Source organism: Calonectris borealis, chromosome 24, assembly GCF_964195595.1.
Source record: "Calonectris borealis chromosome 24, bCalBor7.hap1.2, whole genome shotgun sequence".
NCBI classification, from domain to species: domain Eukaryota; kingdom Metazoa; phylum Chordata; class Aves; order Procellariiformes; family Procellariidae; genus Calonectris; species Calonectris borealis.
The window spans coordinates 8,286,152-8,310,386 of NC_134335.1; the positions used below are offsets into that span (position 1 = coordinate 8,286,152).

General features: G+C 52.4%; 2 protein-coding genes across 6 annotated transcripts in view; one reads left to right on the forward strand and one right to left on the reverse strand.

Moving 5' to 3' along the window:
* PKNOX2 (PBX/knotted 1 homeobox 2) overlaps positions 1-4,209 on the forward strand; it is a 94,741-nt gene extending 90,532 nt beyond the window's left edge. Inside the window, exons 11-13 of the mRNA XM_075173140.1 lie at positions 1,311-1,387; positions 1,796-1,974; positions 2,728-4,209. Coding sequence (XP_075029241.1) covers positions 1,311-1,387; positions 1,796-1,974; positions 2,728-2,975 — 504 coding nt within the window. The 3' untranslated portion in view covers positions 2,976-4,209. The remainder of the gene's footprint in view (positions 1-1,310; positions 1,388-1,795; positions 1,975-2,727) is intronic.
* Positions 4,210-6,307: 2,098 nt separating this feature from the next.
* FEZ1 (fasciculation and elongation protein zeta 1) lies at positions 6,308-23,784 on the reverse strand. 5 transcript variants are annotated; one of them, XM_075173143.1, is made up of 10 exons: positions 23,673-23,784; positions 20,153-20,455; positions 15,670-15,766; positions 14,252-14,341; positions 13,361-13,565; positions 10,444-10,715; positions 9,244-9,324; positions 8,762-8,837; positions 8,138-8,203; positions 6,308-6,477 (listed from the first exon to the last, which is right to left on the reverse strand). In XM_075173143.1, exons 2-10 carry the CDS (start codon positions 20,425-20,427, stop codon positions 6,461-6,463), a joined length of 1,179 nt encoding a protein of 392 aa, XP_075029244.1. In that variant the 5' UTR covers positions 20,428-20,455; positions 23,673-23,784; the 3' UTR covers positions 6,308-6,460. The 5 variants fall into 5 exon arrangements, with proteins under 5 accessions (XP_075029244.1, XP_075029246.1, XP_075029248.1 ...); XM_075173145.1 differs by having other exon boundaries at positions 20,153-20,487; positions 23,673-23,740; XM_075173147.1 differs by having other exon boundaries at positions 14,252-14,435; positions 23,673-23,706.
* Between the last annotated feature and the right edge of the window lie 451 nt (positions 23,785-24,235).

Consider the following 24,235-nt stretch of genomic DNA (forward strand, 5'->3'; position numbering starts at 1 on the left):
GGAGATTGCTCGCCCATCAGCAGAGCTGGGAGAAGGGCAGAAAAAAAAGCCCCTTTCTCCTGCATAATTTGGCCAAGAAATCACGCAGAAGCTGGTTGCACAGAGTGGCGTGAGGGTCTCCAGGAGGGTGGGAGGCACCCAAGGTAGCAGCAAGATGGAAAATAACAGCTCCAAGGAGCAACTTGGGGTAAAACATGACCCAGGACATGGAAGAGCAGCTGGTTGGGAACTTTCCAGCCTTTTTTTTATGGGAAATTTTGGATTTATTGCATGGAGGACAAGAGCCGCCATCCCAAGCTGCATCGTGCATCTCCCACGCTTTTGGAGGGCCGGACTGCAGATTTGCAAGCAGAAAAAGGATGGAGAAGACCAGAAACTGAAGAACATTTTTCTGCCAGCTGCTAGGAGAACCCCATGGTTTGAAGTTTCCAACACTGAATCGAAAAACTGAAAGAAATTCTTCTTCTACTGGACGGTTGGACCTTTGCTCTCAGCCTGGTCCTCATGGTCAGAAGATGCTTGGGATTCCCCATCTGACATCATAACGATGTGGTTTTTAACCTAATAGCATTGATGCTCATAGTTTTATTGGGTTTGGGAGTTTTGTAGCACCAGCAGGAGGAAGGAATCCTGGAAATAATATGCCAAAAATGGAGATACTTTTGCCAAAAAAGAGCCCTTTTTAACCACTTTGGCATCCCTGAGGCCCCAGTGGGATAGGGGTCTCCTGCATGCTATGACTTTGGGTGGTTTTGTCAAGGAAATCACATTATTTTGGGGCAAACAGCTGGAAAACAAGTCATGTGAATCAACACTGGCGCTGGCTTGGGGCTTTGAAGAATGACACGTGGGGCTGGTTTGATAATAATTTCATTTTTGGGGTTGGAAAAGAGGATTTTAGTGCAGTTGGGAGGGAGTTGATGAAGCTTTGAGTGCTTCTAGCCTCCTATTGCAGATGTTTCAGGGTGTTTTATTGATGCACCTGACAAGGAGCGTTGTGGGTGACAGCGGGTTTTGAAGCCCAAATCCCACCTTTACCAACAATCATTATTAAAAAATCGCTAAAACCAAAAAAAAAAAAAAAATAAAAAAAATTTTTCCTTCAAAGAAAAGCTCTAAGGATTCTGGGGAAACCGTGATGCCCTCAGATGCCACCCTTAAGCCTTGCATCTTGCAAATGCAAGGAGCCACCAAATCTGGGGTGGGAAAATGAAAAAAAATGGGGGGGGTTTCATTTTTTTTTTCACTCGGGGCTGCCATTTTGCACTCAGGGATGTCATTTTGCTGCCCCATCTCTCTTTTTTTTCCAGCACCCCTACCCCACAGAGGACGAGAAAAGGCAAATCGCTGCCCAAACCAACCTGACCCTCTTGCAAGTCAACAACTGGTGAGCACATCGGTGGCCCGTGCAGTCATCTTTCTGGCTTTAGAAATGTTTTCACGCTGTTTTGGTACTATATAATGCTTTTTTGAGGGTAACTTGGGTGGTTAGGGATGATTTCTGGGAGACGGGCTCGGGTGTGTTTAATTGACGGCATTCGTTTGCGATGTCTCAGTGCCCTCTCCTGGCAAACCCAATATGTAGCACCCTCCCACCTCATAGCTGGAAAAATGAATGCAGTGGTGTAACGTGCCACAGACAAATAAAACAGGGTAAAACCCCAGCTTTTTAGACCATGCAGCCACTTTCGAAAGGGTTTTACATTGCAACTCATTAAATTGTCATAATGTCCATTGTTTTAACTCAAAATTGATGTAACGACTCTTATTTACTCAAATGTTTTTCCCCCGAAAGGTTCATAAATGCCCGGCGGCGCATCCTGCAGCCAATGCTTGATGCCAGCAACCCAGACCCAGCCCCCAAAGCCAAGAAAATCAAATCTCAGCACCGGCCCACCCAGCGGTTCTGGCCCAACTCCATCGCCGCTGGGGTCCTGCAGCAGCAGGGTGGCAATTCGGGGACAAATCCTGACGGTAAGGACAAACCCCGATGGCTCCTGCCCTTCCTGGATGGGGCGGCCACACATTAAATTATGGCCTTAATTGGTAATTAAGGATTTCTAGAGCCCTGTATCACCCTTATGGGGAAAAACATGTTGAAGAGGTGGCTCATGCAAGAAGGCTTCCAGTTGGCCATCACAAGGGCACTGCCTTCTTTTGGGCACAGGAACAGCCCTCAAGGATCACCCTCTATGGGGATCATTTGGGGTATCTCCTGAGGTGCTGGGGAGGGGAAAAAGGGGGAGATGGGGAGAGGGGAGCAGAGAAAATGAAAAAAAGATGAAAAGGTGAGAAGACAGATGAGACAAGATGGGAAGCAAGAAGATGAAGAGAAGATGAAGGAGAACAGATGACAAAAATGAAGAGGAGTAGAGAAGATGAAGAGAAGGCGAAGAGAGCAGAGATGAGCATGGACCAGACAAGATGAGAAGAAAGAAGATGAAGAGAAGGGAAGGTAGCAATTAAGAGAGGATGAAGAGAAGATCTGCCCAACCAATATGGGCATCTACTTGCTCAAAAATGAAGGTTTCTTGTTATTTAATGGAGATACATTAGCTAAAAAAATTAAGGGTTGGACTTTGGGAGCGGCTGGGGGAGGTGGGATACCCTACAGAGTGCTCTGCCTAGGTACAGCTTTTCGCTTGGGTTATTCTTAGTTTATGCACATTTTTGTCCTTTATGTATTAGCCGGGGAGTCCTTATTTCTATATTTTTTTTAAATTTCAGGCTCGCTCAGCATGGACAACCTGCAACCCCTCTCGTCAGCCACGGCCACCATGGCCATGCAGCAGGCCATGCTGGCGGCCCATGATGACTCCCTTGACGGCACTGAGGAAGAGGAGGAGGATGAGGAGGATGAGGATGAGATGGAGGAGGAGGAAGAAGAGGAGGAAGAGCTAGAGGAAGAGCCTGGTGGCCTCCCGGCAGCGCCCGGCGCCGACCTTGGCTTGGACCACAGTGACTCACTGGAGTAGCTCCTCCTGCGTCCTCCCAAATCATTGATGGCACCGGAAACAAAACTCCCCCCAAAATGCCAAAAAAACCCGGCAAGAACAAAAACAAAATTGGTGACAAAAAAAGCAAATTGGAGGCGCCGGCGGATGCCCCGGCTGCCCACGGGAGCGCGGGGACCACCACGTCGGCGCGTGGAAGTGAAGGACACATGTTTACAAGGCACATATTGTGGCCAGATTAATTTTTTTTTTCAGGTTTTATTCTTATTTTCCCCTTTTTCCCTTCATTTTTGGTAAGAAAAAGCGTTTTTAGGGGAAGCTGTTTTCCCCAAGCGATGCTCGGATGCTGTTGGGCGACACCAGGTTTTCACCAGGGGCCACTGCGTCCATCACTTGGATTTCTTGGTGCAAAAAAAAAAAAACCCCAGCCCCAGGACTGATGCTTTTTGGGTTTTTCCCCCCAAAAAGATGATTCACAGGTATAAATATCGGCACACGGGGAAAAAAATCGGCGAATGCAAGTTCTGCTTCAGGTCGGATCTGAGGAGGGTTTGGCACCGGATTGCCCAAACCTCCCCGTTTTGGCCGACGCTGCGGCTATTTGGTGACTCCGGATGCAACTTTCTGGAAAAGGGAGGAAATTCCCCCAGATCCTTTTAATTTATGTGCTAAAAACCCGTCGAATCTGGAAAAAAACCACCCCATCCTCATCCTTAAGGGCTGAGACTGGACGCAGAGTTGGGGCAAGGGAGTGAGACTTTCCCAGGGCGTTTTGGCACTGAGTCAGGCAAAAATGGGGAAAACAATGGATTTAAAAAATGCAGATTTTCACCTAAAATTGAATGGCGACCCCCAAGATTCACCCGGGTGGAAGGAAATTCAATATTGTTGCTGGAAAGATGTTTTTATCCCCGATATTGTCCACCCATGTGGGAAAATGGTGGAGTTTTACCCCAAACGAGCCATGGGGGAGGGCGGCTCCGCAAAAAAACCAACGTATTTTGGGGAGTTTTTAAAATGTTAGCGAAAGGGCAAATTTCGCCTTAAAACGTGGGGTGGGAGGGGAACGCAAAAGCAAACCCGGGTGATGCGGGGCAAAAATAATAAAGGAATTTTCTTCTGCAGGTTCCTCCTGTAAATGCAGGTTTCTGTACGAAGGATTTTTTTTTTTTTGCGGCTTTTTGCCGGTTTTGTCCTTTTTTTTTTTTTTTTTTTGGCTCTTGAGGAGTTGAGGAAAAAAAAAAAAACCAACAAAGAGCAGCCGGGGGCGGGGGAAAACGAGTGATGCAATGGGCAGAAAAGCCTATTTTTCGATACTGATCTGGCGTGAATGTAATCTGTAATTTCATAAAGGATTCATTGTAATTTAGTATTAATTCATGGCCATTTATTATAAAGTGCTACGAGATGAGGTTTCGCAGCTGTATTTTATTGGCAGCTTCTTCCTGTGAGTGGAGAAGCCCCCAAATGGGTGAATAACCCCCCAAAATGGGCAAAACTCCCCTCGACTAGGCGAATCAGCCCCAAAACGGGTGAATTGACCCAAATCTGCAATCGAGTGATGCAGCGCAAATAGGATTTATACTTCCGAAAGTGATGCTCCCCCAAAATAAGTGATGCCCCCCCCAAATGATTTCCAATGTGATTTTAACCCAAAATGAATGATGCTCTCCCAAAATGAGTGATACACCCCCAAAATGTTACACCCCCCCCGCCAAAAATGAGTGATGCTCACTCCAAAATGAGTTGTATCCTCCAAAAATGAGTGATGCTCCCCAAAAAGGAATGATGGTACCCAAACAGGACAATCGCCCCCAAAATGAGTGATGCGCCCCCAAAATGTTACACCACTCCTAAAATAAATGATGCTCACCCCCAAAGAAGTTATATTCTCCAAAAATGCGGGATGCTCACTAAAAAGGAATTATGATACCCAAAAGGGGCAATCCCCCCCCAAATGATTGTCCCGCAAAATGAGTGATGCTCACCCCAAAATTAGTTATATTCTCCAAAAATGAGGGATGCTCCCCAAAAAGGAATGATGGTACCCAAACAGGGCAATCCCCCCCCCAAATGAATGATTCTCCCCCAAAATGAGTTATATTCTCCAAAAATGAGGGATGCTCCCCAAAAAGGAATGATGCTACCCAAGAGAGGTAATCCCCCCCCCAAATAGTGATTGTCCCCCAAAATGAGTGATGCTCCCCCAAAATGTTACACACACCCCCCTAAAATGAGCGATGCTCACCCCAAAATGAGTTATATCTTCCAAAAATGAGTGATGCTCCCCAAAAAGGAATAATGGTACCCAAACAGGGCGATCCCCCCCCCCAAAACAAGTGATTCTCCCCCAAAATGTGTGATGCTCACCCCAAAATGAGTTATATTCTCCAAAAATCAACGATTCTCCCCCAAAATGAGTGATCCTCACCCCAAAACGAGTTATGTTCTCCAAAAATCAGTGATGCTTCCCAAAAAGGAGGGACCCCGCCCCAAAATGGGTGATGCTGCCCCAAATCACGTTATGCTCCCCAAAAATGAGGGATGCTCCCCAAATGTGAGCAGTGGTCCCCAAAATTAGTGGTCTCTCCTCCAAAATGAGTAATTTTTTTGAGTGGTGCCCCAAAAATGATTGATCTTCTCAAAACCATGATGCTCCCCAAAATCTTCCCCCCAAATGAGCAATTCTCCCCCAAAATGAGCAATACTCCCCAAAATGAGTGACGTGCCCTCAAAATGATACTCTCCAAAATTACTCATCCTCCCGAAAATGAGTGACTCTCCCCAAAAGCAAGTGATGCTCCCAAAAATGAGGAAATCTCCCCAAAATAAGTGACTTCCCCCAAAATGACTGAATTTGCCCCTGAAATGGATGACACTCTCCAAAAATGAGCAAGGATCCCCAAATTAGGGACTGTCCCCTCAAATGAGTGACAAACCCCCAAACTGAGCAATTGTCCCCAAAATGGAAGCCCCTCCCCCCCCCCCCCCCCCAATAAGCCATTGATAATTAATGGGCTGATTTTCTGGGGAAAAAAAAGGTGATTTTTGCACAATTTTTAGCAGAAAATGGGGCTGAGGAAAAGCTAAAAATGGGGAAAATCCCCTCAAAATGAAATTTCCAGCTGAATTTTGCCCCTCCGATCGCGGCGGCTGCCTGCAACGCTGCAGCTGCTGAGCACCCAGCAGCTCATTAGCCACAAATTTGCATATTTTATAAAATACTGAATATTCATAAGCACCGCAGCAAAATTTCCTTGGTGGTATTTTCTGCCAAGAAAGTGCATTTTTTCTATCGGAAAGTTGCAAAACAACGTCGCAAGTGGGGGATGAAGACGCCGGAGGCCGGTTGCTTAATTAATGAAACGAATTATTTATTTCCCAGCTGTGCAAAGGTGGGGAAAGTGCAGGGGGGAGGGGTGGGGAGCCGCGGGCGACCCATTTTCCTCGGGTTTGGCCCCGTTTTCAGGGGCGCCGGGGTGGGGGGGCGCGAGGGCAGCACCGCATCAGGTTGGGCAGAGCACTGCAAAGAGAGAGGCCATGGGTGTGCACCGGCGCACACGAGGGTGCACCAGGGATGGATGGGGTTGCACACGGGTGCACGATGATGCACGAGCGTGCACGGGGATGCATGAGGATGCACGACGATGCACGAATGTGCACGAGGATGCACGATGATGCACGAGTGTGCACGATGATGCATGAGCGTGCACAGGGATGCATGAGGATGCACGATGATGCACGAATGTGCACAGGGATGCATGAGGATGCACGATGATGCACAAATGTGCATGGGGATGCATGATGATGCACGATGATGCACGAATGTGCACAGGGATGCATGAGGATGCACGATTGTGCACAGGGATGCATAAGAATGCACGATGATGCATGAGGATGCACAGGGATGCATGAGTGTGCACGGCATTGCACAAGCGTGCATGATGATGCACAAATGTGCACGGGGATGTATGAGGATGCACGAGTGTGCACAGGGATGCATGAGGATGCTCGATGATGCACGAGCGTGCACGGGGATGCACGAGCACACACAGTGATGCACAAGGATGAACAGGCTTGCACTGGGATGCACAAGCATGCACTGGGATACAGAAGAGTGTGCAAGGGTGCACAATGGTGCATGAGGGTGCACAACGATGCACAAGCCTGCATGGGGATTGCATGAGGATACATGAGTGTGCACATGGATGCATGGAGGTGCGCAAGGGTGCGTGTGCGTGCACACGAGCATGCAGAAAGGATGCATGAGGGCATGTGGGTGCACAAGGATGCACAAGCGTGCATGAGGGCTGCATGAGGCTGCCCAGTGGCTGCAAATAGGATGCACAGAGGGTGCAGGAGGAACATGGAAGGGATGTACGAGGAATGCACAAGATTGGTGCACGAAGGGTGCATGAGGGATGCACAAGGATGCAGGAGGCTGCACAAGAGCTGTGTGGGAGATGCACAGGAATGCACAAGGATGCCCAGATGATGCATGAGGGGTGCCCAGGAAATGCACGGAGGATTAATGGGGATGCATGAGGGATGCACAGGAGGGACGCACGATGGTGCATGAGGGGTGAAAGGGGGTGCACAGGGGTTCATGAGGCTGCATGAAGGAAGCAGATGGGCCATGTAACGGTGCAAGGGAGGTGCAGGGAGGCTGCACAGTGATCTACGAAGGTGTGTGAGAATGCACAAGGCCTACACAAAGGATGCATGAGGGATGCACAGGAGACGTACCCGGGATTCACAGAGGACGCACAAAGGATGCACCAGAGATGCAGAAGGGATGCATGGAGATGCACGAGGGATGGGCAAGGGATGCACAAAGGATACAAGGGAGATGCACAAGGATGCAGAAAGGATGCACGGGAGGTGCATGAAGGATGCATGAGGGATGCACAGGAGATGTACCCGGGATTCACAGAGGATGCATGAAGGATGCACCTGAGATGCATAAGTGATGCATGGAGATGCACGAAGGATGCATGAGGGATGCACACAAGGTGCATGGGGGATGCACAGGAGATGCATGAAGGATGCAAGGGAGGTGCACAAGGATGCAGAAGGGATGCACAAGGGATCCGCGGTGGTTGCACAGAGGCACAAGGGCTGCACGGAAGCTGCATGAAGGATGCAGGAGGCGTGCACAGGAGCTGCACGAGGTGAGCAGGTACCTTTGAGGATGTAGTCCGTGAGCAGTGTGGGCACCTTCTCGTTCCCCTCCTTCATGGCAAACAGGACTGCGAGGGGGAACGGAGCCGTGAGCCCGGCCCCACAGCCCCCCAAATGTCCCCCCCCAAAATCAGCCCCACAGTCGCGCTAGAAACACTGCCAGAGTTTCCCACAATGCACCAGGCCTGAGAGCATCCAAAACAAGCACCTTCACCCCCAACCAGCCGATCCGTGGCAATGCAGAATGGGCGTTTTACCCCCAAATCAGCACTGGTGTAGGGTGCAAAAATGGAGGGGGGGGTGGTGGTGCTGCAAATCAGCTGTGCTGCGGTGATGCAAAATGGGTGATCACGTCCCAAACCATCCTGCAAAACGGGTCTTTCCCCCCCAAAACGGGCTTCGTTCCAATGATGCAACACGGGCAATTGCACCTCAAATTGCCCGTGCTGCAATGATGCAAAAAAATAAAGGGGATTGCACCCCGAATTGGCTGCATTGCAACGATGCACCCAAATTGCAGCTGCTGCGGCAATGCAAAATGTGCATTTGCGTCCCAAATCCGCCATCCCGCTGCGATGCAAAACATCTGATTCTGCCCCAAAACTGCGGCTTGAATGAGTACTCACTGTTAGTGAGCATTTGCAGGTCCTCGACGGAGGGCGGCGACCCCTTCTTCTCGTAGGGAATCACCGTGTTCAGGTACTGCAAAAAAACCAAAAACCACCCCAAAAAACACCCAGATGGCACAAAACTGCCTATTTTTCGCACCGCCTTGAGACAAATCACCCCAAATTGGTGCAAAAGCCGAATATGTCTGCGATTTTCCTGTGATTGCATTTAATTTGCTGGTATTTTGGGGGGAAACAAATTAATTGCATGCTGCAAAACCCGCCCAAACACAAAGCCCTGCTTAGGGAGGATTTTTGGGGATGAAAAATAGTGATTTTTGCAAGATGGATTAGCGGGATGTAGGGGACGGAGTGGGGCTGTAAAATTAAAAAATATTTTAAAAGGGGTTTGAGGGATGCAGGGGAATGGAGTGTGCGGGGGGGGGTGTGAAAGGGGACAGATTTGGGCAATTCTGGGGGGAAAAAGGGGAAAAGGGCACCTGCTTCTCGTTGGCGGCGGGGCCGAAGGTCTGGCGCAGGCCGGAGTGCAGGATGCTGGAGATGCCCTCCATGCTGAAGCGCTGGGGACGCACGTGTCACCCCGTCACCTCCCGGGACTCGGACATCACCCATGGCCCCTCCCTTGGCACCAACGTCCCCCCAGCTCCCTGACTCCCATTTCCCTGTCCCACATCCCCCCCTCCCTCTGTCCCCATGTCCCCCTGTTCCCCATCCGCCCAAACCCATGTGTTCCCCCTCCTGTCACCTCATCCCCCCATCCCATGTCCTGCCGTTCCATACCCATCCCTCATCCCCCTGCCCTGTGTCCCCGTCCCATCCCTTGTCCCCACATCCCCCTGCCCCGTGTCCCCCTGTCCCCCCATCCCTCATCCCCCTGCCCCGTGTCCCCCCGTCCCATCCCCTGTCCCCACATCCCCCTGCCCCGTGTCCCCCTGTCCCCCCATCCCTCATCCCCCTGTCCCGTGTCCCCCTGTCCCCTCCCTGTCCCCACATCCCCCTGCCCCGTGTCCCCCTGTCCCCGCATCCCCCTGTCCCCCCATCCCTCATCCCCCTGTCCTGTGTCCCCCTGTCCCCTCCCTGTCCCCACATCCCCCTGCCCCGTGTCCCCCTGTCCCCTCCCTGTCCCCACATCCCCCTGCCCCGTGTCCCCATGTCCCCTCCCTGTCCCCACATCCCCCTGCCCCGTGTCCCCGTCCCATCCCTTGTCCCCACATCCCCCTGCCCCGTGTCCCCCTGTCCCCGCATCCCCCTGTCCCCCCATCCCTCATCCCCCTGTCCCGTGTCCCCCTGTCCCCTCCCTGTCCCCACAACCCCCTGCCCCATGTCCCCCTGTCCCCTCCCTGTCCCCACATCCCCCTGCCCCGTGTCCCCCTGTCCCCTCCCTGTCCCCACATCCCCCTGCCCCGTGTCCCCATGTCCCCGCATCCCTGTCCCCACATCCCCCTGTCCCATCCCTTGTCCCCACATCCCCCTGCCTCCTGTCCCCACGTCCCCACATCCCTGTCCCCACATCCCCCGTCCCCCCATCCCCCTGTCCCCCCATCCCCCACCCGCCTGCCCCATGTCCCCCTGTCCCCACACCCCCCACATCCCCATCTCCCCTCCCCCCATCCCAAATCCCCCCATCCCCTGTCCCCCCCACCCCCACCCCCTGTCCCCGAGGCCGCGGTGTCCCCCACCTTCCGGGGCATGTGGTTCCCACGCTCGGGACGCCCCCCTTGCAGGCTCAGCCCCCTGTCGCGACGGCGACGCCGGGCGGCCTCCCGCTGCTCCCGCTGCTCCCCCTGCACCGCCAGCAGCGCCCCGATGAACGCCGTCTTCACCTCCTTCTCGAACGCCAGCTCGTCCCGCCGCGCCAACTGCGCCACCAGCTCCGCCGACAGCGCCCGGCTCGCCGCCTCCGCGCGCCCCGCCGCCGCCACCAGCTCCCGCGCCGATAGCCGCCCCAGCCCTGCCGCCCAGGCGTCGCGGTTAGAGAGGGGCACGTGCCCACAGGGAGATGCACCGTGCCGTTAGAGACGTGCGCGGTGCAATTATTAAGATGCCCGGGGCAATTCGTGGGCTGCCCGGTGCAATTGGTGAAACACCCGGTTCAATAAGTGCAACGCACAGCGCAGTAAGTTAAATGGTCGGTGCAGCAAGTGCAACGCACAGTGCAATTAGTGCAATGCCCAGTGCAATAAATGAAATGCCCAGTGCAATAAGTGCAATGCCCAGTGCAATTAGTGCAATGCCCAGTGCAATAAATGAAATGCACTTGCAGTAAGTGAAATGCTCAGTGCAGTAAGTGCAATGCCCAGTGCAATAAGTGCAACGCCCAGTGCAATTAGTGCAATGCCCAGTGCAATAAATGAAATGCCCAGTGCAATTAGTGCAATGCCCAGTGCAATAAATGAAATGCACTTGCAGTAAGTGAAATGCTCAGTGCAGTAAGTGCAATGCCCAGTGCAATAAGTGCAACGCCCAGTGCAGTTAGTGCAATGCCCAGTGCAATAAATGAAATGCCCAGTGCAATAAGTGCAATGCCCAGTGCAATAAATGAAATGCACTTGCAGTAAGTGAAATGCTCAGTGCAGTAAGTGCAATGCCCAGTGCAATAAGTGCAACGCCCAGTGCAATTAGTGCAATGCCCAGTGCAATAAATGAAATGCCCAGTGCAATAAGTGCAATGCCCAGTGCAATAAATGAAATGCACTTGCAGTAAGTGAAATGCTCAGTGCAGTAAGTGCAACACCCAGTGCAGTAAGTGCAATGCCCAGTGCAATAAGTGCAACGCCCAGTGCAGTAAGTGCAATGCCCAGTGCAGTAAGTGCAACGCCCAGTGCAATTAGTGCAATGCCCAGTGCAACTAGTCACATGCCTGGAGCAATTACTGAAATGTCCGCTGCAACCAGTTACATGCCCAGTGCATTCGCTGATGTGCATGGTGCAATTAGGGAACGGCACCCTAAGGTTTGCAAAATGCTTCGTGCAGTTGGTGAGATGCACACTGCAATTATTAAGATGCACAGGGCGATTATTTGGCTGCCTGGAACAACTGGTGAGGCACCCTATGCAGTGCAATGGTAAGTGCAATGCACGCTGCAACTAGGGAAATGCCCGGTACAATTAGTGGGATGCCCTCTGCAATTAGTTAAATGCACAGTGCAATAAATGAAATGCATAGTGCAATTAGCGACATTCCTGGTGCAGTTAGTGTCATTCCTGGTGCAATTAAGTGTCATTCCTGGTGCAATTAGTAAAATGCCTGATACAATTACTGACATGCCTGGAACGATCACTGGAATGGATTGTGCGTGAGTGAAACACCTGATGCAACTAGTTGCATGCCCGGTGCAATTAGTAACATGCCTGGTGCAGTTAGTGATACGCACAATGCAACTACTGGCGCATCCAGGGGAATTAGTGATATGCCTGTGCAATTAGTGACATGCATGGTGCAAGTGAACGCACACTACGTCTAGTGAAATTCCCAGGGCAATTAATGAAATGCACAGCGCAATTAGTGAAATGCACACTGAAACTGTTAAAATGCATCACGTGATTAATGAGATGCACGGTGCATTTATTGGCCCACCAATAAATAAATACATTGTGCAATTACCGAAATGCCCAGTGTCATAAATGAGCAAATTATGGAATTGCCTGGTGCAATTAGTGACACGCATAATGCAATAAATGAAATGCACTGTGCAATTAGGGGAACGCGCAGAGCAATTAGCAAAATGCTTGGGGCCATTAGCGACACGCACCATGCCGTTCGTGAAGAGCCTAGTGTACAGTGCATTTAGTGGCATGCGCGGCGCATGTAGAGAAATGCACCACATGTGCATGGTGCAATCAGTTACATGCATACTTCATGGTGCACTTAGCAGCATGCGTGGTGCTCCTGGGGAAATGCATAATGCAATTAGTGAAAAGCACCACCATATTCTCCATCTATTTAGGAAAATGCCTGGTGCAATCAGGAAAATGCCTGGTGCCCAGCGTGTATAAGTGGCAACCGGTGCATTCAGGGGAGCGAAACACTTAGCAAAATGCACAGTGCAGTCAGGAATATGCACCATGCGTGGTTCAGTGAAGTGCCCGGCACATTCCGTCGCAGGCACGGTGCTGTCAAGAAAGTGCGTTTCCTGAAATGCAGGATGCAAACAGCAAAATGCAGAGCACACCAGGCATTTTTGCAAAATGCATGGCAAGTGTAGCCAAAAGCTCAGTGCGCACGGAGAACGGACAGCGCACGACACCGCCAATGCAAGGCACGCTATATTTAACGAACGGCACGGTGCATTTTGCAAAACGCCGAGAGCTTTAGGGAAAGGCACCATGCATTTAGCAACATGCATTTAGCGCAAAGCGCGATGCACGAGGCATTCTGCAAAATGCATGGCGCTCTGGGCGAAACCCCGGGGTGCATTTAAAGCAATACTAAAAGCGAGATCCACGTGGGCTTCATTTTTTACCAAGAGCCCCCTCCTGGCCAAACAGCGTGTAAACACCGGGGCAAGCCAGCCCTGAAGCCTGGAGAGACTCAATTGTCCAATTTGGTTGGAATTGCCCCCAAAAAGCGACTGGCGCGGGTTTTGCTGGCTGTACCTTCATGGGAGCAGTTGTTGTTGAAGGCAGGGGAGAAAGCACGCAGCTCACGCAGGAGGATGGGCTCCGTGCCCCCGCCACCGCCTTCGCCTTCAGCATCGGCCTCGGTTTCCTCCTCCTCCTCCTCCTCCTCGTCCTCATCAACCTCAGGGTCGGCCTCAGGGTCGGGCGAACTCTGCATCAGCTCCTCCAGCTCCTCGATGACCTGCAGGGCATCAGTGTCCTCCATGTGCACCTCCATCCTACCTCCGTCTTGCATCTACAGCCTGCAGCCCACAGCTACACCCTGCACCTGCACCTGCACCCTGCATCCGTGTCCTGCACCTGCATCTGCAACCTGCTCCCTTCATCCTGCACCTGCATCCTCCATCTGTATCGGCACCCTGGACATTGCATCCCTCATCCTCCATCTGCATCCTCCATCCTCCATCCTCCTCTTCATCCTCCATCTGTATCCTGCTCCCTTCCTCCTGCATCTGCACCTGCATCTGCACCCTCTATCCAGCATCCACACCCCGCACCTGCATCCGCACCCCCTTCCCCGCATCTGCACCCTGCACCTGACACCTGCATCCCACACCTGCATCCTGCCTCCGTCCCCCACGTTTTCACCCTTCATCCCGTCCCACCCATTTGCACCCAGCAGGCGCGCCCCACGTTCCCATCTGCACCCAAATCCCACCTCAGCAGCCACAACCTGCACCTCCCTCTACATCCAAATCTGCATTCCATGCCCTGCATCCCGCATCCCAAGATGATGGGATCTGGCCTCTTTTTACGCTTTCGGCACATGGCCACGGGGCTGGGGTGGGCTGAGGCCACGCTGGGGGGCTAAAGCCTGGCTTTGGGGGGACACGCAGGCGTTCAGGTGCCCACGGGGGCCAGGGGTACCTGCTCAGCTGTCAGCAGTGGCTCCTCGTTGATGCCCGAGTCTTGCTCACTCCTCTCAGTGAGCTCCTCCTCCTCCTCCTTCTCGCAGAGCTGCAGGAGACACAGGCTGGGCGGCCTTGGTGGCACCGCAGGCACGGCACGGCACAGGCATGGCCCCAGCACGGACACAGACACGGCCCTGGCCCTGGCACAGGGAGAGCCACCAGGGAACCACAGCTCAGGGGGACACGCTGCGCGGTGGGGTTTGCATGGGGGGACATCGGATGGAGACATCGGATGGGCAGGTTGGACAGGGAGACATTGGATGGGGAGACGTTAGATGAGGGCAGTGGGTGGAGGCGTTGGATGGGGATGTTGGATGGAGACACTGGATGGGAACATGAGATGGAAAGATGTTGGACAGGGACACTGGACGGAGATGTTGGATGGGGAAATGTTGGACAGGGATGTTGGACGGGACTTTGAATAGGGACTTTGCACAGGGATGCTGGATGGGGATGCTGGAGACATTGGAGAGGGAGATGATGGACAGGGAAGTGTTGGTGGGGAGGTGTTGCAAGGAGATGGATAGAGATGTTGGCTGGGGAGACACTGGATGGGGAGTTGTTGGATGGAGACATTGGACTGGGAAGTTGGACAGGGAGAAGTACAGGTATCTTGGATGGAGATGTTGGATGGAGATGGACGGAGAGATGTTTTAATTAGTATATTGGACAGTGACATTGGATGGGGAGGTGTTGGAGATGCTGGATGGAGACGCTGGGGATGTTGGATGGGGAGACAATGGATGGTGATGCTGAATGTGAAATGGTCAGATGGAGACATGGGATGGGGACATTAGATGGGGAGATGTCAGAGGGGAACACTGGATGGGGACTGATGGATGGAGATGTTGGATGGAGATGTTGGACGGGGAGGCATCTTCTTTTTTACCACCTTTCACAGTTTATTTCACCTTTTTAGCAGAAAATAACCCAAGAAATTTACCTTCTCCTCCCCCTTTAGCACCAGGTTGTGTAACATCCAAACGGGTTAAATTCAGTGGATTTTGGGACATCTTTGCAGCCCTCCCACAAACCCAAACGCAGCTATTCACAGCATGAACTCACTACAACGCAGAAAACACTATTTTCTACCCCAAAAAATACACCACCTCACCCCTGGCTTGGGGGCAAATTGGCAAAGACCAGATTGCCAAACCAAACACTTAATTCTGCCTGTTTTAGTGTGTTTTCCTCCCAAAATGTGGACACCCACTGTGTTGGTGCTGCGGCACCCCAAAAATACCATTTTTGGGTAGTTTGCGGTGCCCGGATGGTCGCTGAGCCTTGGGGCTGATTGACAGCTGTCAAGCATCGCCAGGGGGTCATGCAGGGACAGGGGGGGTTTGGGGAGCCAAGGGGGGGCCGCAGCCGTACCTGGGGGTCGGTGCCGTCGGGGGCCTCAGCCCCGGGGAGCAGCCAGGGCCGGGGGGAGCCCCGGGGGGCGAAGCCATCGGTGAGAGCATCCCAGACCCTGCAGGGAGGTGGGTGGTGAGCAGCGACCCCAGAATGTTGCCTCCCAGAATGCCATCCCAAAACGGTGTGCCAAAATGCCTCAAAACACCCCAAAACGCATCCCCAGAAATACCCTGCTATGTCCCCAAATACTGCCTGGAAAAATCCCAAAACACCACTGAGACACCTGAAATATCCCAAAACACCCCAAACGCTGCCCTAGAAGACCCCAAATGGTGCCCTAGAAGACCCCAAATGGTGCCCTAGAAGACCTCAAATGGTGCCCTAGAAGACTCCAAAGCTTCTCAAAATGTTATCATGAAATGCTGCCCTGAAATCCCCCAAAGTACCCCAAAATGCTGCCCCAGCACTTGAGATGCCCCCAACATTGCCATCAAAATACCCCCAAAAAGACCACTGCAATGTCCCAACATGTCCCCAGATGGCCCAAAAGACCACCCTGAAATGCTCCAAAATGCCACACCAAAACATCACCATGATGTCCTGAAATGCCCCCAAACATCCTGAAATGCCCCCAAAGTCCCAGAAACACCCCGAAATGCCATCCGAAAACACTGCCCCAAAGCCCCAGGACTCTCTGAAAGGCCCCAAAACACCTCAAAACGCTGCCCTGGAACACCCCAAAATGTTCTGAAACATCCCACAACACCTCTAAAGGTCCCAAAGCTCCAAAATGCCCTGAAATGCCCCAAAATGCCATCCTGAAACACCTAAAAATGCCCCCAAAAGCCGCAATGCTCCAAAATGCCACCCTGAAATGCTCCAAGCCACCACCCCCAAAAAAACCCCAAATACCTTAGAGTGCCCCAAAACATCCCAAAATGCCACCTTTGAACACCCAGAAATACCCTAAAATGCTTTCCTGAAACACTGCCCCAAAATGCTCCAAAATGCCCCAAAATGCTGCCCCAGAACACCCCAAAACACCTCAAAATGCTGTCCCAAAAAACACCACCCCAAAAAGCTCTCAAATACTCCAAAATACCGCCCTGACACCCCAAAACACCCCAAAATGCCACTGGGAAAGACCCCAAAAAGTCCTGAAACATTACCCAGAAATACCCTAAAATGCCTCAAAAAGCTGTCCTGATTCCCCAAAGAAACACCCCAAAATGCCGCCATGATGCTCCAGAACACCCCCCAATTGCCCAACACCCCAAAACGCTTCTGCAATGCCCAAAACGCCTCAAAACTCCCCAAAATGCTGCCCTGGCACATGCTGAAATGCCCCAAAATGCAGTGACAGCACCCCCAAATGTCACCCTGAGACGCCCCAAATTGTCACCTTGAAACAGCCCTGAAACACTCCAAAACTGCCCTGAAACACCCCAAAATATGGCCCTGGAACATCCAAAAATGCTGCTCTGAAATACCCCCAAAACCACCCCGAAACACCCCAAAAACCAGCTGTGATGCCCTGAAACCCCTCAAAACCTCCCAAAATACCCTGAAATGCTGCCCCAAACCACCCCCCTGAAACAGCCGGAAACAACCCCAAAACTGCCCCCAAACACCCCAAAACTGCCCCAAACCACCCCAAAGCATGGCCCTGATACCCTAAAATGCACCAAAACACCCCAAAACTGCCCTGAACCCCCCTAAACCCCCTTCCTCTGCGCCACTATTAGGGGTGCCCGATTCTCCCCCGCAGGGCTGGACCAATTTTGCCCAATTTCACCCCAAAAAAAGGTGCATGGGGGAGGGGGAACAGGGGGAAAAAAGGGGGGGGAAAGGGTGAGAAAGGGGGAAAAAAGGGGGGAGAAGGGGGAGAGAAGGGGGTAAAGAAGGGAAAAAATGCGGAAGAAGTGAAAAAATGTGAAAAAGAGGAAAAAAGGGGAAAAAACGGGGAAAAGGGGAAAAAGGTGAAAAAGAGGAAAAATGGGGAAAAGGGGCAAAAAGAGGGGGAAAGGGGAAAAAAGGGAAAAAAGGGGAAAAAGAGGGAAAAAGGGGGAAGGGGGAAAAGGGGCGAAAGGGGGGAAAAGGGGAAAAAGAGATAGAAAAGAGGAGAAAAGAGGAGAAAAAAGGAGAAAAAAGGGGTAAAGAAGGAGAAGATGGGGAAAAAAGGGCAAGAAGGGGGAAAATGGGGAAAAGTGGGGGAAGGGAAAATGGGGGTAAAAGAGGGGGAATGGAAGAAAAAATGGGAAAGGGGAAAAAGAAGGAAAAAGGGGGAAAAGGCGGAAAGAAGGGAAAAGGGGATAAAGGGAAAGATGGGAAAATGGAGGGTAGGGGAAGAGGAAAAGGGGTAAAAGAGGGAAAAAGGAAAAAATGGGGGGGAAAAGGGGAAATGGGGGAAAAGAGAAAAAGTAAGAAAAAAGGGGCAATGAGGAGAAAAATGGGGAAAAGGGAAAAAGGTGGAAAACTGGAGAAAAAGGCAGAAAAGGGGGTGAAAGGAAAAAATGGGGAAAACGGGAGAAAAGAGCTGCTAAGTGGCGACATTGGGAAAAAGGTCAAAAATGGAGAAAAAGGTCAAAAATGGAGAAAAAGGTCAAAAATGGAGAAAAAGGCACACAAAGAGATTAGAAAATTTCTCCCCAGTTAAGGCAAACCCACCCGTTTTCCCACCACAAATGGCGTTTTTAGTCCGACACCGTGCCGCGTCCACGCACATCCCGATTCCCGCTAAACCACCCCAAAACCGCCTGCCCCTCCCCAACCCCCAAAACGCTCATTTTTGGGTATTTAGCTCATCTCCCTCCTCACCTGATCTTAATTCCCCCTAAATCACATATTTCACAAATGAACGCACAAAAATGCGTATGTCAAAACCCCCCTATATTCCTATTTTTAACAAAAACGCAGCAAATAAAGAAAAAATTATTATCCCCCCGAATTTGCTTTTTTTCCCCGCTCTTAAAGGGCCAGCACCCTGCAGGGTCAGGCAAGCAGCAGCAGCAGATTTCTGGGTTAATTATGGCAAGAATTGGTTAATAATTAGGGAAATACAGCGCCTTTAAGGCCCTAGCCCATCCCCCGCCTGTGCACACAGGGCTCATTCAAGAGGGAGAAAAAAAAAAAGCCCTGTTTTGCCCAAACTGACCCAAAAAGACACAATAAGCAGCACAAAGCGGCGCCGCGAGCCAGCTGCCGGCGACAGCGCGGCGCTCCCGGCACCGGGCCAAAACGCGTTTTTCTCTGAAAAACCATCAATTTGGCCAATTACAAAAAGCAATCTGGCCTCGGTGGCTTTTGGTGAAAAAAAAAAAAAACCCACCAACAGATTTGGGGGCTTTTGGGTTAAAAACAACCACCTTGCGTGGTGAAAAATGAGTATTAGGAATTGCAGCCTGGGGAATAATCCCAACTAAACGCAAAAAAATCCATTAGAAGGGTGTTCGTGTATATAAACATGGCTGGAAAAAACCACATAAATTTGGCAAAAAAATGGCGTTTTGCAACAAAAAAAAGGTTTTTAATGAAAATTTAAATTTTAATGTAAATGCCACTATATTCTGGCAGGGCTGGGGGGATTTTGCCCCAAATTGGCTGCCCCCTGGCTTGGTGCAGAGCTTGTACGTTGCAAGCAGGAGGGCGAGCTCTACTCGCACCTTACTCAAGGTTTACACTCACCCCCCCGGGGGCTCTCCTCACATAGACTGAGCCTGCCGTGACCCCCTGCAATGTGACATGGGGCACCCCGCTGTGCTTCGTCATAGGGTGCTACACAGCTGCTCCAAGGATCCCACACAGCTACTCCATGGATACTACACAGCTGCTCCAAGGATCCCACACAGCTACTCCAAGGCGCTGCATGATCACGCCACAGTGCAAGGGGCTGATTTGCACGCGGTGGAGATCTCGCAAGCATGCAAGGAGGTGCAACAGGCTCCAGAGGGGCGTTACTCATAGGATACTACACTGCTACTCTGATGTGCTACTGCCATGGGGTAGGCTGGTCAGCATGCCGTGGGATGGGGTGTATCCCATGACCGTGCAAGGAAGCATGTGGGCCCATGGGTGGCCTACTCATAGGATTCTATACAGCTACTCCAAGGATCCTATAGAGCTACTCATAGGATCCTACACAGCTACTCCAAACTGCTGCATGACCACACCGCGAGGCAGGGGGCTGACCTGCATGTGGGGCGTACCTTGCTAACATGCAAGGCGTCATGCAGACCCCGAGGGAGGGCTTACTCATAGGATACTACGGTGCTATTCCCGACATGTTGTATGATCGTGCCACAATGCAGGGAGCTGGTCAGGGGAGTCTCGCAAGGATGCAAGGAGGCCGGGGGGGGGGCTTACTCACAGGTTACTACACCACTACTTTGCTGTGTTGCATGACCACGCTGCAATGCAGCGAGCCAGTTTGCGCTGGGGGGGGGTGGATTTTGCAGGTGTGCGAGGAGGCACGTGTCCCCAGGAGTAGGGGGGCCTTACTCACTCCTCATCCTGGAGGCGCTCCTCCTCCTCCTGCGCCTGGAGACGCCCCCGCACGGGGGCCAGACCCTCGGTGGCAGCATCATAGTTGCGGAAGCAGACGGTGAGCTTCTCGTCGAACTCCTGCACCAGGTCCTCCATCGACTTGAAGCTCATCATCTCGGCCGAGAAGCTCTCCAGCTCGGCCAGCGCCGGGTCCGCAGTGCGTTGCGGGGTCCCCCCATCGTCCCCGGGCCCCTCCTCGAACTCCTCCTCCAGGCTTACCAGGGGCGCCTCCATCCTCCTCAACGCCGACGCGCCGCCTTAGCTGCGGGGAGAGGGTGCCCGTGAGGCACCAGGCTACTCACAGGTTACAACACCAGGGCTCCCCGTTCCCTTTCCTGCCATCATGCTGGTTGAATCCCTACTGCCAGGGCTATTACACCACCAACAGCATCTCTGTAGTATCCTAGTAGTATCCCAACAGCATCTTAGTACTGTCTTCATAGAAATATGCTGACATCCTGACACTATACTAGTAGTACTTTAATAGTAGCAAGAAAGTGCTGATAGTGGCCCAAAAGTATCTTAGTACTACCCTGGTCGTATATAAAAAGTATCATAACACTACCTATTTTACTGAACTGGTAGTATCTTAGTAGTATCCTTATACTATATCACTCTCTTAGTAGTGGCCTGAAAGTACCATGGTAGCATCAGCAATGTGCTGACAGTATCCCAAAAGTTTGAGCGTTGCCCTGATAGTACCCCAGACGTATCTTACCACTATCTTTTCTACTGCCCTTGTAGTATCTCTGAAGTATCCTCCTGATATCCTACCAGCATCCCAACAGCATCCTACTAAAAAATGAGTACTGTCCTGATAGCACCTTAGCAGTGTCGTGATATTATCATAGTAGTACCCTGATAGTATCTTAACAGTATCCTAGTAATGGCCCTGTAGCATCTTGGATGTAGTAGTGCCTTGATAGTATTGTGAAAGTATCTCAGCAGTGTCTTTTGGAGTATCCAGGCAGTACCCTGGTAACATCTTAGCAGCATCCTGGTAGTACCTTTGTGCTACACCGAGAGTATCCTAGTAGCAGCTATTGAATAGCTCAGCATTGCTCTGATGTTGTACTAGCACAGGTAGTAGTATCCTGATACTATGTCAGGAGCATCCCAATAGCATCCCAGTTACATCCTAACAGTGCCCTGATAGTATCACAGCAGCGTATGAGCAGTGTCCTGACAGGATCCTAATAGTGTTGCAATGCTATTACCTTAGTAGTGTCCTGATAGTATCTTGGTAGTGCAATATAATATCCAGATATCATCTTAGTGCCACGTTACTACGCTGAAAGCATCTTAACCATACGTACTGTAGTATCCTGAGAGTACCTGACGGCATGTTAGCCCTGCCCCAGTGGTACCTTCGTAATAGTATCTCAATATCAGCCCTGGAAAGATGCTGGAAATACCTTAGTAGTGTCCTGATAGCATCCTGCTAGGGACCTGACAGTACCTTTGTAGAGTTCTCGTAGTATCCCAGTAGCATCCACATAGTATCCTGACAGTATCTTAGTGGCACCCTGAGAGCGCCTTAGTACTGTCTGCAGAGTATCCTGACAGCATTTTAGTAAACTCCTGAGAGCATCTTAGTAGCATCCCAGTAGTATCCTGAGAGTATCTCAGCCGTGTCTTGATAGTATCTCACTACTCCCCTCCAAGGTTACTGAGAGTATCCCAGTAGTATCTTGGCAGTAGCGTCATAGGAAGCAAATAGTAACCTAATAGTAAGCCAGTAATAGCCCAGTGAAGGCGCCACTACCCCAACCCACTCACCCAGCCCCACTCACGCTTCCCCTGGGGAGGGGGGGAGAACAGAAACACGCCGCAGCTTTTGGGGGAAAACCTGCCCAGATGGGGCTTTGAGTACTACCTGTGCACACGGGCACCCGCACCCATGTGCAGCATGTCCACACGCCCACCGTGCACATGTGCACCCCAACATGCGTGCAGCAGCGGGTGTGCACGAACCTCCACAGGTCTGCAGCACGCACCCTGTGCACGCATGCACCCCTGTGCATGCATGCATGCACCCCTACATATGTACGCGGTGCATGTACACCCCTGTGTGTGTGCACTTGAGGGTGAACGCATGCACGGTGCACACATATGCTGCACGCACATCATGGTGCATGTGTGCAAGGGGTGCATGCACACACAGGGGGGTGCATGCACACACACCGTGCACGATACACCCCGTGCCTATGCACTCTGCAGGTATGCACCCTGTGCCTGCCTGCACCTCTGCAGATGTGCAGCCCTATGCATGCATGCACAGTGCACACATACGGGGTGCACACATGTCAGAGTGTACGTGTGCAAGGGGTGCATGCAGCTGAAGGTGCTCGCTGCATGCATGCTCAGGTGGTGCATGCGTGTTGGGGTGGGTGTGTGCAGAGGCGTGCAAGCGCACAATGCGCACACGTGCACCTCCACACGCATGTGCCCCTGTGGATGCATGCATCCCCCACATGCACCATGCAAGTATGCACCTAGTGCACGTGTGCACCGCTGTGCACGCATGCATCCCCATACACGCACACCGTGCATGCACCATGCAATCCAACATGTCTGCACCATTCACATGCAACCTCCTCCGGGCACCCCCAAACGCGAGCTCCCCAGTTGCACGCACACACCTGCACATGCATGCACTGCATATGCTGCAGCCCCTGCCTGTGTGCACCCCCATTCGTGCAGCTCTGTGCATGCACTCACCCATGTACCCCCCGTGCATGCACCCGCGTGCTTGCCCCCCCCCAACACTCCAAAATGCTCCCAAAGCACATGCCTCTGCCCCGTGCCCCCCTCTTTCCCCCCCGCAGCGCGTGCGCATCCCACAATGCACCACCCTTGGACGGATGCTGATGCTGATGCGCAGCACCCCCGGGCAGGCAGCGCCCCGCTGCCCCCCCCCAAACACGGCCAACCCCCACAATGCACCGAGGCGCCCGCACCCCAACGCCCCTCCGTGCTGCACCACCCTCCTGCACGTCAACGCAACGGCCAATGCACCCCTCAATGCGGGCACCCCCCACAATGCACCGCTGCGGCGCGAGCTCCCCCCCATGCACGCGCCCCCAGACCTACCCCGGAGCTTGCACCACGATGCACCCCCAAAATCCCTCCCCCGCGCCTGTACGCCAGCGCAACCCCACTGCACCCCGCAATGCATGCATTACCCACAATGCACCACGGCGGCGCGCCCCCGATGCACACACACCACCCCCACCCCCCCCGTGCACGCGCTCCCGGGGGTGCCCGCACCTCCGTGCAATCCCCGTGCTGCGCCCCAACATCCCCCCCCCCCCGCCTGCACGCAACAGCAACGCCCCTTGCACCCCCCGCCGCGTGCACCCCCCACCGGCTGCACCCCAAAATCCCCCCTCCCGCGCATGCACGCCCACCCACCCCTCATTGCACGCACACTCCCCCCCACCCCGCAGCACCCCAGACCCCCCCCGCCCCGCACCCACCTGCGGCCCCGCATCCTCCGCGTCGCGCCGGGGCGGTGGGGGGGGGGGCGGTGCCGCACTGCGCACGCGCGGGGGAGGAGGGGTGACGTCACCAGGAAGGTGGGTGCAGATCGTGATCAAGGGAGCCCTGACGTCACACACACACCCCCCCCGGGGGGTGGTCTCCAACCTTTTTCGATCCCTAAAATATTGTTGGCCTCCCCCCCCCCCCCGCAGTGTATATCTATTTATTTATACACATGCACATCTGTACCCATATGTTACGTACATTATAAATAGGAATTAAAAAAGAGCTAAGGATGAAATAGTATCTCCCCCAAAAATTATTTTATTTATTAACGGTCCAAAAAATCTTTTTCCTCTCAAAAAAAAAAGGTGTTTTTTTTAAGTAAACATGTTTTAGAGCAATGGGGTCACGTACGCTGCTTTTTTTAAATCTCGGCTTAACAGTTTGCAGTGCAGCTCTTTGAAGGTCTGGTTTTAAGTTCAGTTTCCCCTGACACCGGGTTTAAGTTTCGTTTCCCCTGGTACCGGGTTTAACGGCTGGCCTCACAGGGCTATGG